The sequence below is a fragment of the Telopea speciosissima genome, chromosome 6, assembly GCF_018873765.1.
Source record: "Telopea speciosissima isolate NSW1024214 ecotype Mountain lineage chromosome 6, Tspe_v1, whole genome shotgun sequence".
Lineage (NCBI taxonomy): Eukaryota > Viridiplantae > Streptophyta > Magnoliopsida > Proteales > Proteaceae > Telopea > Telopea speciosissima.
This window is the reverse complement of record NC_057921.1, coordinates 24,451,644-24,467,858: the sequence shown is the minus strand read 5'-3', so window position 1 is coordinate 24,467,858 and position 16,215 is coordinate 24,451,644. Positions and strand designations below refer to the sequence as shown.

Here is a 16,215-nt window from a genome sequence, read left to right as displayed (position 1 = left end):
TTGATGCAGGAACCACGTTGGCATTCTTTTTCCTGAAAAAAACTAAAGAGTAAGTGAAGGGACTTAAGATGAAATGGATTATATTAGTTAATTTGCCCTTAAGGGTAGTTGGATTGGCATGACTTAGAAATGAAAACAAACACCGAGAGAGAGAGAGAGGTTTTTAGGTGAATAGGCTGGTCCAAGAGGATGTAGAGTCACTGAGAAGGTGAGAATAGGTTCTCACAGTCAAGACCCATAAAAGCTACCTCTCTGACTGATACAATGAAGTAAGAAGCAATACAGATTTTTTTCTCATCCAATAATGTGAAATATACACTTAAACTTCTAAGATACTCTTCAATCTTCATTACTATAATAAGACCACCCAATTTATGCAAAACCCATCAAATGAGCCAAAGCTATATTCTTGTAATCCATTAATAAAATACAGTTTTCAACACCTACCCACTTGATTTGTATTGGATTTTAATCAAGTTTACAATAATTTGATCTTATCTTGAGAGGTTCTTATTCTTCATTTGGTTGACCTTCCTGTGGTGGTTGAGAATCTGAGATAATGTTCCTTATTAACTATATATTCTCTACTTCTCTTTTTAGGTGTCATTTTTTCTGTTCTTTAGTTACCAATGAGTAATTTCTCTCTCAGAATATTCTACAAATGGAACAGTAATTTGAAAAAGTAATTTTCTTTCAATTTAAGAACTGGACACACAGATTCTTTCCCAAAGACCCCACAAATACTGAAGACATATCACTTCCTTTTAGTTTGATTTTCCACCTGGCCTGTATAAGCTAACTGGTGAGTTTATTAAGGTCATTTTTGGGCTCCAATTAAAAAAAGAGAGGATGTATATATCATGCTATATTCTCCTCCCACCTGCAACTAGTTTGGACAAAAATATAGCTTTGATTACTTTGAGGAAAACCCAACCAATTTCATCTCCTTTGTCAACAAACCATCATCTCCAAGAAAGAAAGCAAAAGAAGAAAAAAGGGTAGAAAAAGAAGATCCATCAACACCTCTTTGCTTTGCTTTACATCTAAGACCTTAGGTTGCTGCTTTTCCACCCCTACCCCTGTTTGCCGCTTCAATAAAGGTTCATGATAAGAACTCCCTTCAAACTTCCAATCTCCTTGTGCTACTCAGTTTCAAATTTTCTCCAAAAGCCCATGAAGGATTTTATCATGATTTAAGAGCCAACCCATCAGATAACAAGAACAATTCTCAGGTACACAATTCTTTTCTCTTTCTGCTTGCAAGTTACATGACATAATTTTTCTTTTCACTAAGCAAGAAGAAGTTGATGAACTTGTATGATTTTCTCATCCCTATAAGCTTCCTAAGTTTTTTCTTGGTTAAATTTGATTGTTCAAGGGAGAGGTGAACTTTCGTAAATGATGACCTATATCTCCAAAAAAAATTGTTTGATAAATAAACTACTGATTGCTTAGTGAAAAGGGAAATATGTAATAAGTGCAAGTGGAATTAGTGTACCACAGAGCCAATACAGATTGGCCATGGGGTCTGTTGGAAGTCCACAAACATGGGTTCCATCTTATAACATTAAAGACTGTTCTCAAGGTTTTTGTAGTTCATATTGCCCACAGTGGTGCTACATCATGTTTCCTCCTCCCCCTCCCTATGAATTCCCAGATGAAGGCTCAAACCCAAACTTTTCTCCTCTAGTTATTGCAATCATTGGCATTTTGGCAAGTGCTTTCCTTCTTGCAAGCTACTACATCCTCATCTCTAAGTACTGTGGTAGGAACACAGAATCACTAAGAAGAACAGGAAACCATGATCCAAATGATGAGTTCGATGAGAACCGTGATTCGATGAATAATGAACCATGGCAAGCCTCTACAGGGGGATTAGATGAGACATTGATCAAGTCCATCACAGTGTGCAAATATAATAAGGGAGATGGGTTTGTTGAAGAAACAGATTGCTCTGTTTGTCTGAATGAATTTCAAGAAGATGAAAGAGTAAGATTGTTACCCAAGTGTAGCCATGCCTTTCACCTAACTTGCATTGATACATGGCTAAGAGCTCACTCTAATTGCCCCCTGTGTCGTGCAAATATCGTGATACCGAATCCATTTCCACTTCAATTACTGTCTCCAGTCCATGAAAGTCCTCCAGAAGATGTGCCTTTGCCAGAAAGGCGGCAAGAGAACGATGCAGTAGTTGCTGAAGAAGATTCAGAAAGGGGTGATGTAGAAGAGAATAGCCAGGGGAGAGATGCTGTTCCAAAGACCCCCTCACGGGCTACGAGCGATTTGGGGCAATTGGAGCAGAGAGACACTATAATTGAGATTAGAGCCGAAAGCACTCAACATATTAGACGATCGGTTTCAATGGATTACTCATGCCAAAGTCAGATTTCTATTGCTGATATACTTGGAATAAATCAGGATGATGACTCTGAACTGGAGGATAACCAGCTTCAAATGGAAGTCGGATCATTAAAACCACGCGGTGAACATAGCAAGTCTAACAATAAAAGCAGGTCCTTGCATTGTGTTATGAGTCCCATTGCCATGAAGAGATCATTTTCAAGTGGGAGATTGTTTTTCACAAAGCATGGAAGAGGGAGGAATACATTGATTCCCATGTGAAATATTTCCAAGTGTATGAAAGAGGACAATATAGTGAAATAGAAGAGTTGTTTTAATTGCTAAACTCATAAGAAAAAGAACAACAGGAAAGTTCTTGGTAGTTGAAACATTAGAATGATAGAAGTCCTTGGTGTGAATATCTTACATCAACATAGTTTGTGTTCTTAAATGCTTAATTAGAGTGTTGGAATTCTCTTTTATAAGCAATGAGTAGAGATCCCTTTAAGTCTGCTCAAATATGGAGATCCCTGGTTGTAATTTTGTGAAGTTGCTGACCCAAACGGAGTTTGGCTGCAGTGGCTTCATTCCATGTTACAATGATATTTTTTCTTCTTTTCTCTTCACTCCTTTTCCACTCCCTACTTATCTACCACTTAATGTAATAGTTTCTTGTTAATTAGAAATTTGGGGAAGCCATTGCATCTGATAAAATGGTGATGGAACTGGTCTCACTATACGTCAAAGGTAATGTGTTTCCTGTTCATGCTTTTTCTTTAGTTACTAATAAGCTCATTTTAAGCACAGTAGTACCTTTATCAAACATTAAACCTAATTATTTAGGTATTTGCATTTTTAATTACTAATTATCACTTTTAATAAAAAAAAAAACCCATATATCTATGTGTTGGAGCCCTTTTTTGGGTGGGTCCCACGTCATTAGTGGAACCATGCGCCGTTAAAAGGACTAATGTGTGAAGAGCCACGTCAGCAGCCTTGAAGGGGATAAGGTGGACCCCGTCAAGGGTTGTTGAGAGAATCACTCCCATAAAGGGAGCATCTCCTGCCTCCAAGGGGTAGGAAATAGAGGCCACCACCACCACGTCAGTATGGGCCCAGGAAGGAATAACAGAATCCGCTACAGGAGGGGGTCACGTGGGAGATAGGAAGTAGGGTTTGAAGGCCACTACAAAGAGGTGCAGCCTCCACTACCAGATAAGGACTACTATAAAAGGGGCCAGGAACTGTCACAGAGGACAACACACACAATCTCAACTCTTGGCATTTATCTTTACAATTTTTGTTTCATTTGCTAGTTTCCTACTTTAGTTTATTTCTCAGTTTCTTGAGAAAGTGTACTTGCCACATCGGTGGGCTAATCATTGGGAAAGAGGATCAAGAAGTGTGCTCGCCCCAGAGGTTTGGTCTTGCTTGTAATCGGTTGGTGTACTTTTTCATTATTAATTTAATCATTTTATCTTGCATGTGAGTCAATTTCCTTCCTGATTAGTCTCACACGCTTTTGGTAGACCCCATTGAGACCGTTATCCCTAAAGTCTAACCCAAAGGTCCTTAGAGGTAACTCAGGCACGAGGGAACCCTACACCCCCTGGTTGGCAGTCAGATAGGCCGCAACCCCAGTCCGTTTGAAACTGCGTCAAAGGTTCTGGCACGCCCTGCATCCATCCTAGCCCGAGCCATTTTGTGAGAGTGTTGGACATTTCTACCACCAACACATTTTGGCACGCCCGGTGGGACCCTCATAGACTTAGGATTCGCAATGGGACCAAAGAAGAAAGCAACCAAGACCCACAATAGGAGAGAGGTGGTTGACGACATGATTAACCCCTTGGCCGCAAGAGATGGCCAAGAGACTGAGGGCTCTGACTCTCACGACAAGGCAGAAGTGAGGAGTTGTCGCATCAATTTGTGGCAGCCATGCATGACGCCCTAGAGCCCATGACCGCTGATATGAGACATTTGGTAACCGCTATTAGGCCGGTTGCTGAGGATATCCGCAATTTGATCCAAACACAGAATCAGGCCGCTGAGAGCCAGCAGGCCCATTTTGATCGCTTTATCAACGATCAAGATTCCCGTCTCGACCAGCTCATTGCGGTCCTGACTGCCCAGAGACAGACCGCACAACTAGGGTTGGTCTAGCCTTTAGGGTTTGCTTTGCCAGAGGTTGCAGCATCCTAGGCTGTAGGGAATGAACTAGACATAGGTCAAGCAGGGCGCAGGCAGCAATCCACTTTTGTGGGGAGCTCTAGCCAGGTGCCTGTGCCGGGGGACCAGCCCATGACTTATGGGAATCCACTCTACCAAGCAGGGACCAGGACGGTCGCTGGCCCTGCCTTCTCATTCGCCAACCCCACAGCTGCAAATGGAACCTAGGCCGGATCAGCCTATATGGCTTTGCCAGGGGCAAGTACGGCCTATCGACCTATAGCCTTTACTGGTCCAACAAACAACGTGGCCTCCCAAGAGGCCGCGGAATCGAGTGGAGCCATAGGGTCACAGCCAGGCCTCAGGGCCGATGCCGGTCCCTTAAGGGCAAACACATGACCGTCCCCTGTGGCAACATGGGGAAATGCCATCCCCGTCGGAGGATATTGAACCCAGACTTTGATAGGAATCCCAGTCCAGAGAGGGGCAGGATACGCCACGGCGTGGCCTACCGCAGGCCCATGGGCTACAGGACCTAGACCGGCCTTGAACCCAGAGTTGATCATGGGAAATAGGCCCGTACTCAATTATGAGGAGTTGGCGCGCCTGATACAAAATAGCATAGACCCTGCTTACAGATTGGTAATTCGGCCGGTCTATCGAAAACCATATCCGGATTACGTACACAACATTGATCCTGGGATAAATTGGAAGATACCGGAGTTCACCAAGTTCTCAGGGGAAGACAACATGTCCACCATTGAGCACATTACCCGGTTCACCGTGTAGTGTGGGAACTTAGGGGCAAATGATGCTATAAAACTTAGGCTCTTCCCTAACTCGCTGACTGGATCAGCCTTTACATGGTATTTTCACTTACTGGCCAATTCAGTGCAGACTTAGCAGGAAATGAAGGAGCTATTCCATACACAGTTCTATAAGACTGAGCCCGAAACCACCATTGGGGACTTGGCACGAATGCGCCAGGAACCAGGAGAGACAGTGGACAAGTTTGTTTACCGGTTCAAACTGGTCAAGTACAAGTTCCTGACCCTCTTGCATGAGGGTGAATACGCGAAGATGGCCCTTGGTGGACTGAACCTCGAGCTCAGGAAATGGTTTGCCGGCCAGAACTTTGTGGATCTCAGCCAGTTAGTAGTCCAAGCGGCGCCCTACTAGGCACTGCTAAAGGAGGAGGAACAACGCAAGTAGTCCTCCATTGGGACTTATTACAAAGATGCCGCTTTGGGCAGCTACCCACTCTTGGGGGTAGGGGAGCCTAAAGCAGTTACCTTCCTAGATTGTGAGGTTGACGTTGTGAAAATAGCCGAGGGGAAACCCTAAGTCTGCAAGGCCTTGGCAAAGCAAGCCGGAAACGATCGACAGACCGAACAAACTAAATCGGCCCCCCAGCAGACTTTCGACGCCGAGGTAAAGTATTCTTTTGACATTTCAAAGGCTGAGCTTATCTTTGATCAGCTCCTAAAGGACAAGCAGATCAAACTGTCGTCGGGGACACTAGATCCCAGCTAGTACGGACTTAAAAGACCAAAAATATTGTAAGTGGCACAATACTCATACGCATATGACAATGAACTGTGTTGTTTTGCGTAATGCTTTGCAGAAGGCCATCACGGAAGGACGAATCAAGTTTCCCGAAAGAGAGAAAGGGGTGATGCTGGTCGACGAAAACCCTTTCCCTGCCAACATGTTGAGCGCTGATCTGTCTAGAATGGTCAAGTTCGCAATTGAAGTTACACCGTGCCACATCAGACCGAAAGAAGCAGGACCCACAACGTAAGTAAGGATAGTCTAGGGAAGCAACCTCAACCCATGGGCTATCCCTCAATCGATTGACCTGTTCCCTGCCCCAGTCACGACGGCTCTAAAAGAAGCCGTGAAGGCGGCTGGGGGGCATAGGCCAACGACTGGGGTGTTCCATATAGCTAACAAATGGTCTAGGCAAGACAGGCGGCCTACTAAGCATGAGAAGGAGGTTCAGCCAGCAGGTGGAAACAAGGGTGCCCCGCAGCCAGAGCTATTCAACTCGTTCAAAGAACGGAGCAGCGGCCCAGCTCGCCCATCACAAAGGGAGGCCCACGCCTTCCAGTGGGGGGTCTGCACTCACTGCAAGCGACTAATTGAAGAACGGTCACCCACAGAGGACAGATGGTCATTCGGCAAGGAGATGTCTCCTCAGTAGCAAGGGATTCCCAGGGGCAAAGCTAACAGTTGGCCACGAGTGGCGGGACCGAGCAGAGCTTACCACCGCTCAGTTGAGAGATCAGTCTCGCGGCCATCGGTCAGGGAACGCCTAGGGAGGACGCTGATCAAGTGGCGCCTGGCATATGACCCAGTGAGCCCCAACGATCAATATCGGCCAAGGGTCACCGCCAGACTAAGGACGATCGTGCCTAAACCTGTAAGGGCTAACGATTGGACTGTAGCCCACCATCCCAAGTTCCCCGCTGAACCAAGGAGAATGGAGATGACCAGGACTCAGAGAAGGAGGTGGCAGCGGAAACAGGCTGCCCTGAAGCGCTCTCAGAGAGCGTTCAGGATGTTGGATGTACAGATAACCATGGAACAGCCAGCGATGAAAATTCTCCAACGGACGCAGATGGGCGGAAGTCCTGAGGACAAGGGGCACACCCTTGAGTCTGAGGTGTCTGACTACAAGACCGAGGAGAGCAATTTTGAAGGCCTGGTGGAATAGTCCCCGAACCAGGAAGACAACCAGGTGGCCGTAGCCGCCGATTGGGAGGAGCTAGGAGAAGTCGACCACTCAGCTGTGTAACCGGAGGAAGAGACCGACTTTGTTGACTTCGTCAGTATGATGTTACGGTCTGTAGAGATGCAGGTCCAGGTCTCCATGGCTTATGTTCTGCCCCAGATATTTGAATACCAGCCAGGTCAGGCGAACCAGCTAGAGGGTGACGTCCTAGACGAGGTAACGTCCGGTGTAATGGACATCGAAATTATTCCCCTAGGGGACAAGGAGGAATGGCTAGAGAATGTGCAGATGGTGGTCACCAGGGAGACCAAACGAACGGTCTATACTCCAATAATTAGGTGAAGGGTGCCCAATGTCCTGGGTAGGCCCTCCAAGGAAATGTGTCAGCGCTTGAAGCCTTTGTACGTCCAAACACATATAGAAGGTAAGCCTGTTTCGCGAGTACTGGTAGACAATAGGGCAGCAGTCAACATCCTCCCAGCCAGGATGATGAAGCGGTTGGAGAAGGATGAGCTAGATCTCATTCCTGCAGAGGTATCGGTGACAAACTTTTTGGGTGGTGCCACGAAGCCCAGAGGCGTGCTTCCAATAGAGCTGAGGGTCGGAGAGTGCATCTCTATGACAACGTTCTTCATCATGGACACATCAGCCCATTACAACACCCTACTTAGGCGAGACTGGATACATGCCAATGCGTTTGTGCCCTCGTCCCTCCACCAGATCCTCATCTTCTAGCATGGTGAGGGGGATATCAGGGTGGTCACAGTGGACAGCAAGCCCTTCGTGGTTGAGGCAAGCCATGCTGATGCTATTCTGTATGGGGGACGTGTTGGCCCCATCACGTTCGCAGGGTCCGATGAGCACGGACGACCAACATCTCTGGTCACGTCAGCTACAGTGATGGAATCGGCCTTCCAGGCCGGACAGGTGTCAGGGCTGCCAGGGTTGCCATCCGTTCAGGACGGTCGATCAGATAATACTAGTGGTTATGATGATTAAAGCCAGCGGTAGAGTGGTACCAAACATCCTTCAAAGGCTGACTGTTTTTGACTTAGAAAGGAGGATGTCCAGGGAAGAAGGCTTGGTGGCCAAGACAACGGCCAGAGGGCTGAAGGAACTCAAGACCGAAATTAGGATGGAGGACTTATGGTCTGCACCACCCAAGATGGAGGAAACTCCGACTGAAGTACAGGATCTGTTGGAAGAAGTTAATTTATGGAGTAAGGATAACAAGCACCCTATCTTTGTTAGTAGTTTGCTTAGCCATTCGTTCCGAGATGAACTTGTAACTTTGTTGAAAGAATATAAAGATTTTTTGCTTGGGATTATTCTGAGATGCCAGGTCTAGACCAAAAATTGGTCGAACAACGGTTGCCTATCAAAGACAACTTCAGACCGGTAAAGCAGCTGCCCAGATGCATGGCGCCGGACGTCGTCCTAAAAGTCAAGGAGGAGAAAGAACAGCTGCTTAAGGCCGGGTTCATAAGGCCTGCTCGTTACGTAGAATGGTTATCCAACATTGTCCCTGTCATCAAGAAAAATGGGAAGTTAAGAGTGTGCATTAATTTTTGGGACCTTAACAAGGCTACCCCGAAGGACGAATACCCGATGCCCATAGCTGATATGCTGGTGGACTCTGCAACTAGGAGCCAAATAATCTCCTTTATGGATAGGCATGCAGGGTATAACTAGATATTCATAGCTAAGGAGGACCCAAAAATGACATTTCGTTGTCCTGGCGCACTGGGAACTTACGAGTGGCTTGTAATGCCATTCGGGCTAAAAAATGCCAACGCGACCTACCAAAGGGCTATGAACGCTATCTTCCACGATATGATTGGCAAATTCGTGGAAGTTTACATCAATGATGTGGTAATAAAGTCTGAAGTTGAGAAAGAGCACCTCGACCACTTAAAGCGGGTGTTTGAAAGGATGAGGTCCCACGACCTCAAGATGAATCCCCTCAAATGCGCATTTGGGGTAGCAGCTGGGAATTTCTTGGGCTTCTTGGTCCACCGAAAGGGGATAGAGGTGGACAAGAACAAAACCAAGGTCATCAGGGAAGCTAGGCCTCCAATGAATAAGGAGTTACAGAAGTTCCTCGGTCAGGAAAACTTCCTCCTCCGGTGTTTCATATCAAACTCGGCAGGTCGGACTAAGGTGTTTTCCTCGTTACTGAAGCTAAAGCCGGGAGAGGAGTTCTACTAGACTACCGAACATCAGAAGGCTTTTGAAGCAATCAAAGACTACCTTGCTAGGCCATCTGTGCTGGCGCCTCCCCGGGAGGGACTGCCATTAAAATTATACATCTCGGCCATGGATTATTCGGTGGGAAGCCTATTGGCCCAGGATAATGAGGCAGGAATAGAACAAGTAGTTTTTTTACCTTAGTCGGGCTCTGACAGAGACCAAGCAGCGGTACACACCAATGGAAAAACTATGTTTAGCACTGTTTTGGTCTTGTTCCAAGTTACGGTATTATTTGTTACCTACCACGGTCGAGATCATATGCCAGACCGATATCATCAAGTACATGCTCACCTGGCCAATCTTGAGAGGACGGGTTGGGAAATGGGCCTTGGCACTGGTGGAGTTTGCCCTTCAATACGTCCCTCAGAAGGTCGTTAAAGGCTAGGCTCTGGCCGACTTCCTCGCTGACCACCCACCCATCCAGGCCGACAAGAGCGAAGGGCGGGAGGAAATAGGGGAGGTCACGCACATTGGCGTTACACCATGGTCCTTGTCATTTGATGGGTCCAAAACCAGCTAGTCGATAGGAGTAGGGATAGCGATTCAGTCCCCACAGGGGGTAGAAACCTAGCTGGCGGTGCATTTGGGTTTTACGTGCTCGAATAACCAGGCTGAGTATGAAGCCCTCATCATAGGGATGAAGAACCTCCTTGCTATGGGGGCCAGGTCGATTAAAGTAAGTGGGGACTCTCAGCTTGTGATCAAACAGGTGATAGGGGAGTACCATTGTGAGAGTGAGCACTTGGTCCGCCACCACCTGCTAGTAGGCAGCCTGGTTACCCGGTTCGATGATGTCTCCGTAAAGCACGTCCCTTGCCTGAGGAATCAGACAGCCTACGTCTTGGCCCAGATAGCATCAGGCTTGCGCCCTACAGAGGATTGCCTGGAAAGAACCATTGTAATCTGAAAGCAGTTGGTCTCATCAGTCCTTGACTTAGACCCAGTGGAGGTAAATCACGTGGAGGACACTCAACCTGACGTTGATGGTTAAGTTCGAGATAACAGATGCGGCCTTGGAAACCCATTATTTGACTGGATCTGGAAGGGTGTCGCAGGCCGACAGGACTTGGAGAGGCTCGATTAGGGAAAGAAAGTGGTCTGGATTGAACTCTTTAGCGGGGAGCTGCTGGTCAATGAATTCGATGAATACACGCTTGGCTTCTTCAACGGCCGAAGGAGTTGGGCCTGGCGTGCCCGTAACAAAGGTTGCCCCAAGAGGGGTAAAGCAGCTCGCCAGGATGAAGTCAAAGTCGAATTCCTGTCAAGAGGATGGAAAGTCCGTCAAAGGAAGAGGTAAAAATATGAAAACACGAGAGACCGTTGTCATACCGTAAGATCAGGAGAAGGACTTCGGTCTGGGGTAGGGGCCTTAGCTGCAACAGGACTGGAGGTGCCTACTTGTTTGCCTGAACTAACAATCTTTAAGAAGGGCGATGAGACTACAGGAGCTAGCAACTTTGAGGCCGCCTCATCATGAGATCCTGCAACAGGGACTTCATCCTCTGAACCTAAGGCGATGTCCAGGAGAGTTGGGGAGGCCGGTGAAGGGGCCTTCTCAAGGTGGTGCTTGGAGCCCCTCAGGCCGGACGACGCCTCTGAGACTTCCTCCCTAAGAGAGGCTCTTTTGAGCGACTGCTTTCTGGGAGGTTTCTTTACTACGTGCTTCTGTCTTTTTGGAGACCGCCCCATTGACAGAGGACTGGTGGGGGCGGATGATAGAGATCTACGCTTTAGGGAAGCATCAGTGCCAGTTTGCTTGGAGGGCACAGACTGGGCTGGACGGGCCTCTGAGAAACACAAAAAGGCAGGCCGTCAGTAAGAAATAACAGTGTACCAGGAGGTGCAGGGTTACAAGGGTACCATGCTTGGCAGGGTTGACGGCCTGGACGGCACGCCTTGTATGAATAACCTCGTAGTCATCGGCATAGGAGCCAGCAAATTCAACCCCACCAGACCACATCCAGAGGTGGGGATTGACAAGCTTAGCCACGCCTAGGCCGGGGTCAGGTAAAGGAGGTTGCCATTCCATAAAGGCTTTGAATGAGCGGTCAAAGCTGCTCATATCCACTTAAGCTCTCCTAGCTACTTTACGGGTGTTTGCAGGCTAGGCTAGGAATTCTTTGCGCTTCTCACGATGGATTTGGTCTACAGCCAGGTCGTGGCATCTCTGCATAATATTTCGGTCTGGGTGGTATTTGATGCCAAAGGCCTCTTCGTACCGGAGGATTGAGTTTAGGAGCGACTTACTTGGAACATGCGAAATCGGGGCCTTGCCCTTATCTGTGACGTCCCCCATCTGCAGTTCAGAGTCAGAGTCAGCATCGTCAGTAACTGGGGGGAGCGCTTTGGCAGTCGGGGTGGCAAGGAAGATGGACCACCAGGCTGTAAATTCTGGCGTAGTAGAGGGTTCTGGGTCGAAAGGCTCAGGGAAGAAGCGGGACATGACATAGTCACCCATGCTAGCGGCAATCTCAATCTAGCCCATTCTCCTCAAGATAAGCCGGTCTGGCCTGCCTTCGTTCTCAGGAAAGTAGCATGGGAGGGGGACGGACTGCCATTGGCCGAATTGGCTAGCGCAGCACTGGGGGCTGTATACTTCCACCCTGCACATATTATTCCCAGAGGGTTCTAAAGTAGTGCCAAAATGCAGATCCCTACAGACCAAAAATTTACGCCATAGCTCAAGGGCAGACCGTGGATTGAGCAGGGCGTCCGACAGCCAGGAAGGGAGGTCCTGGTGCAAGTGGAATGGCATAAACAATGCAGGGGAATGTGACTTCTCAAGCTTGAGGAAGAAGGAATGGTAGTCTTGCAGGGTAGGTCGTTCTTCTTCTGCCAACTCTTGCATGAAGTAGAGGCCGATGGTACGGCACTCAAGGACAGGGGAAGGAGTATAGAAGGATGAGAAATAGGCACGCAGCCAAATCTAGAGCAGCCAAAAGGGGCTGCCACCAGAATCAAAGTTAGAATTGACTATGGCACTGCAACCTCGATAGAGTGAGGATAGGATGAATGAGGCAAGGTCCACAGGACGGCCTTGGGATAGGGCATTGGCCAAACGCAAAAAAGTTTTGGCAATTTTTTTGGATTTGACGTAGGCTAAGTAGCGACAAATCTAAAAAAGAAGGAAGGCCACAAATTCGGCCTCGGAGACTGGGCCCTCGGTCCCACGGACAGAAGACAGATACATACTGTAGCTGGTTTTCTTGGTGAAGTCCAGGCCGTGCTGCTCCTCGAAACCCCTGGGGTCTAGGGTTCCAAGGGATGCCCCATGGAATTCAGGGCCAATGGCCTTAAGGCCGGTCAAAGCCCCAATATCTAAAAGGGTAGGGCTCATGGGCCCGCAAGGGAAGAGGAAGACATTGCTAGAACTAGACCAGAAATGCAGGGCAGCTTATAGAAGAGGGACATCAGGGGGAATGGCGGTGCTGGACATTTCCAGGGCATCAAGGATTCCTAGAGCTAAAAGGCGATCACGCTCTGCCTCTACGACGCGGTCTACCCACGCTTCCCAGTCAGGAAGGAAAGATGGCCAAAGACGACTGAAAGGCTTTGGCTTAACACTGAAAGGGGAAGAAGAGCAAAGGAGAATGACCTCCTCGTTGTGTTGAGGAAAGTTAGGGATTGGAACTGGCATGTAGGGTTGGGCAGGCCCTAACCCAAACAAGGGGGGATCAGGGTTAGGGATGAATACCTCGAAGCAAGAGGAAGGTGGAAGCTGAGCCTGGTTAGCCTTCAAAGTCTTCTCTAGCTCTCACTCCCTCTGAGAAACCACGGGGTAAGGGAGGAGGTTTTCCATAACGCAGGCTGAAGTAGGAAGAGAGTGATTGGAGAAGGGTGATAGAGAACGAATGATAAAATCAAAGGGTTTAGCGCTTTTAAAGGAAGAAAACTGAGGGAGTTTATGGCGCCAGCCTTGAAAATTCAAAATTTAAAGGTGGCGTATTTACTTGATGGCCGCGATAAAAAGGCCGGCGGTTGAAACGGCGCGACGTTCTCGATTGAACGAATGCCCACCCAAGACGTGGGGATTTGGCCTCATAATTGGGCATTGGGAACCCAGAGAGTTGGCTCAAGGATCGCACAACCTCCTAAAGCTAGGTGGGCCATATGGCACTGCCTTAGGAAGTTGTGAGGGGAAATTGTTGGAGCCATTTTTTGGGTGGGTCCCACGTCATTAGTGGGACCATGCGCTGTTAAGAGGACTGATGTATGAAGAGCCACGTTAGCAGCCTTAAAGGGGATAAGGTGGACCCCGTCAAGGGTTGTTGAGAGAATCACTCCCATAAAGGGAGCATCTCTTGCCTCCAAGGGGGAGGAAATAGAGGCCACCACCACCACGTCAGTATGGGCCTAGGAAGGAATAACAGAATCCGCAGTAGGAGGGGGCCACATGGGAGTTAGGAAGTAAGGGTTTGAAGGCCACTGCAAAGAGGTGCAGTCGCCACTACCAGATAAGGACTACTATAAAAGGGGCCAGGAAATGTCACAGAGGACAACACACACAATCTCAACTCCTGGCATTTATCTTTACAGTTTTTGTTTCATTTGCTAGTTTCCTACTTTAGTTTATTTCTCAGTTTCTTAAGAAAGTGTACTTGCCACGTCGGTGGGCTAATCATTGGGAAAGAGGATCAGGAAGTGTGTTCTCCCTAGAGGTTTGGTCTTTCTTGTAATCGGTTGGTGTACTTTTTCATTATTAATTTAATCATTTTATCTTGCATGTGAGTCAATTTCCTTCCTGATTAGTCTTACACTCTTTTGGTAGACCCTATTGAGACCGTTATCCCTAAAGTCTAACCCAAAGGTCCTTAGAGTTAACTTAGGCACGAGGGAACCCTACACTCCCTGGTTGGTAGTCAGATAGGCCACAACCCCAGTCCGTTTGAACATGCGTCAAAGGTTCTGGCATGCCCTGCATCCATCCCAGCCCGAGCCATTTTGTGAGAGTGTTGGAAATTTCTACCACCAACACTATGTGTCTAATTTGTATAAAATTGGCATCCATCCTGTTCTTATGTGTGTGTGTGTGTGAGAGAGAGAGAGAGAGAGAGAATAGTATAAAATTGGCTCTCATAAAGAATTACTTAAGTATCATTCACCTTCTGATAGAAAAGTGGCTCCTTACTTCATTAACTATTAGAATGCTATGTTCATCTTTAAATACGATATCTCTAAACCATGTATGATAGTTAATAAGACAAAGAAGCAAGTGCATGAGCTAATATTATATTTTTCTTGGCATATAGTTTCATTTAATTTGATTGAGCATAGCACATCATATAATCTAATGCTTCATGAAATAGACAGAAGCCCTACAGTCCCTTAACCTATGTAAATATATGTGTCACATTAAAATTGAAAAGTAAGAGTTTTTTATTTGTGTGAGATGTGGAGTTACGGGAGCAAAAGGGAGATGATCAAACAGCTAATGGGTAAGTTTGAGAGCTTGTAAGTATGAGATTATAAGAGCCACATTGACTATTTCCATCTCCAACTGCTCTGCGTATCTACTTGATGATATTCATAGGTTGACATTGAGAGGGGTGAATCAGAATAAAGAATTTTCTCAAAAAATATTCACAACACAAATTGCAACACACCCTTGATTTTCCTAACACCGATGACATTGTCTCAATCAATGCTAACGTAACGACACTCACAACTAACACATACATGTAGTTGCACACACTGATATCGTTCTCTCACAAACATAAATGCTGTTATGCACTAACACGAACACCACTGGCTAAGGCACCCCAATTTTACCAGCCTACAATTTTGTGCGTCCTCCTGCCTTGCAACCACAATTGATCAGGTCAACCGGGAGGTGCACACCCTTCCTTTCACCAACATAGCACTTCAATATCCAAACAAATATAAACAAATGCAAAGACATATGGTTTACATGGTTCAGCAGTGTGCTTACATCCATGGAGTAATGGTCAAACTAACCTTAGTGTTTACTCAGTTCCTAGTAATTTTTGACCTCAACAAAAGGCTTTGGAACATCCTATCTTGCTTTAACACCTACCTATATGTGCAAGGACAACGATCCTGAATGGTGTATTTCAGTCACAACAATGACTGGGGAACACCCTCCTACCCCTTTATGTCACAAAGGCAAGGACAACAATCCTAAACCCTTATCCAGTCACAATTTGTTTGGTTTATAATATAATATTAGAAAATTACAAATCACCTCAATACATAAATGGTCTAGGTCTTTCAATATTCAATACAATCTAGAACTATAAAAATTTGGATTTATGATGCAGATTACCTTAACTTGTGTGTTCCCGCTGATGATTGCTTCTCTTGATGCGTAGAAATCAGACCGAATGCACAATGTGCATCAATACAATCATCTCGAGCACCAAAACCCTTCACCATCAGAAAATAGGAATTTTCAACTCTAGATTCCTCTCCCTGGGTATTCCCACAACATACGACCTCTCTGATGCAAAAATAAATTGTCGAATATGATTACTGCATTAAAGTACATGCCATGGAGATCAGAACATCTTCAACAATAGAAATGGGGGTTTTCTTCTCGTTGGAATTCTCCTATGAGAGTTTCAATGTGTTCCTCTCATTTTTCTAAGAATTCTGCAAAAATAAAATGAAACACCACTCGAATTAGACTCATAAATGAGTCTGACTGAAACCTTGAAATTTGGGGGCAATTCTATAATTTTAGAATGTATTTCGTGACATTCTGA

At 46.5% G+C, this 16,215-nt stretch overlaps 1 protein-coding gene across 1 annotated transcript; it reads left to right on the top strand.

Annotated features, from left to right (window-relative positions):
• Positions 1-1,347: 1,347 nt before the first annotated feature.
• LOC122666331 (E3 ubiquitin-protein ligase Os04g0590900-like) lies at positions 1,348-3,074 on the top strand. The gene has a single exon (XM_043862530.1). The coding sequence runs from the start codon at positions 1,522-1,524 to the stop codon at positions 2,620-2,622; it is 1,101 nt and encodes a 366-aa protein (XP_043718465.1). The 5' UTR covers positions 1,348-1,521; the 3' UTR covers positions 2,623-3,074.
• Positions 3,075-16,215: the final 13,141 nt, after the last annotated feature.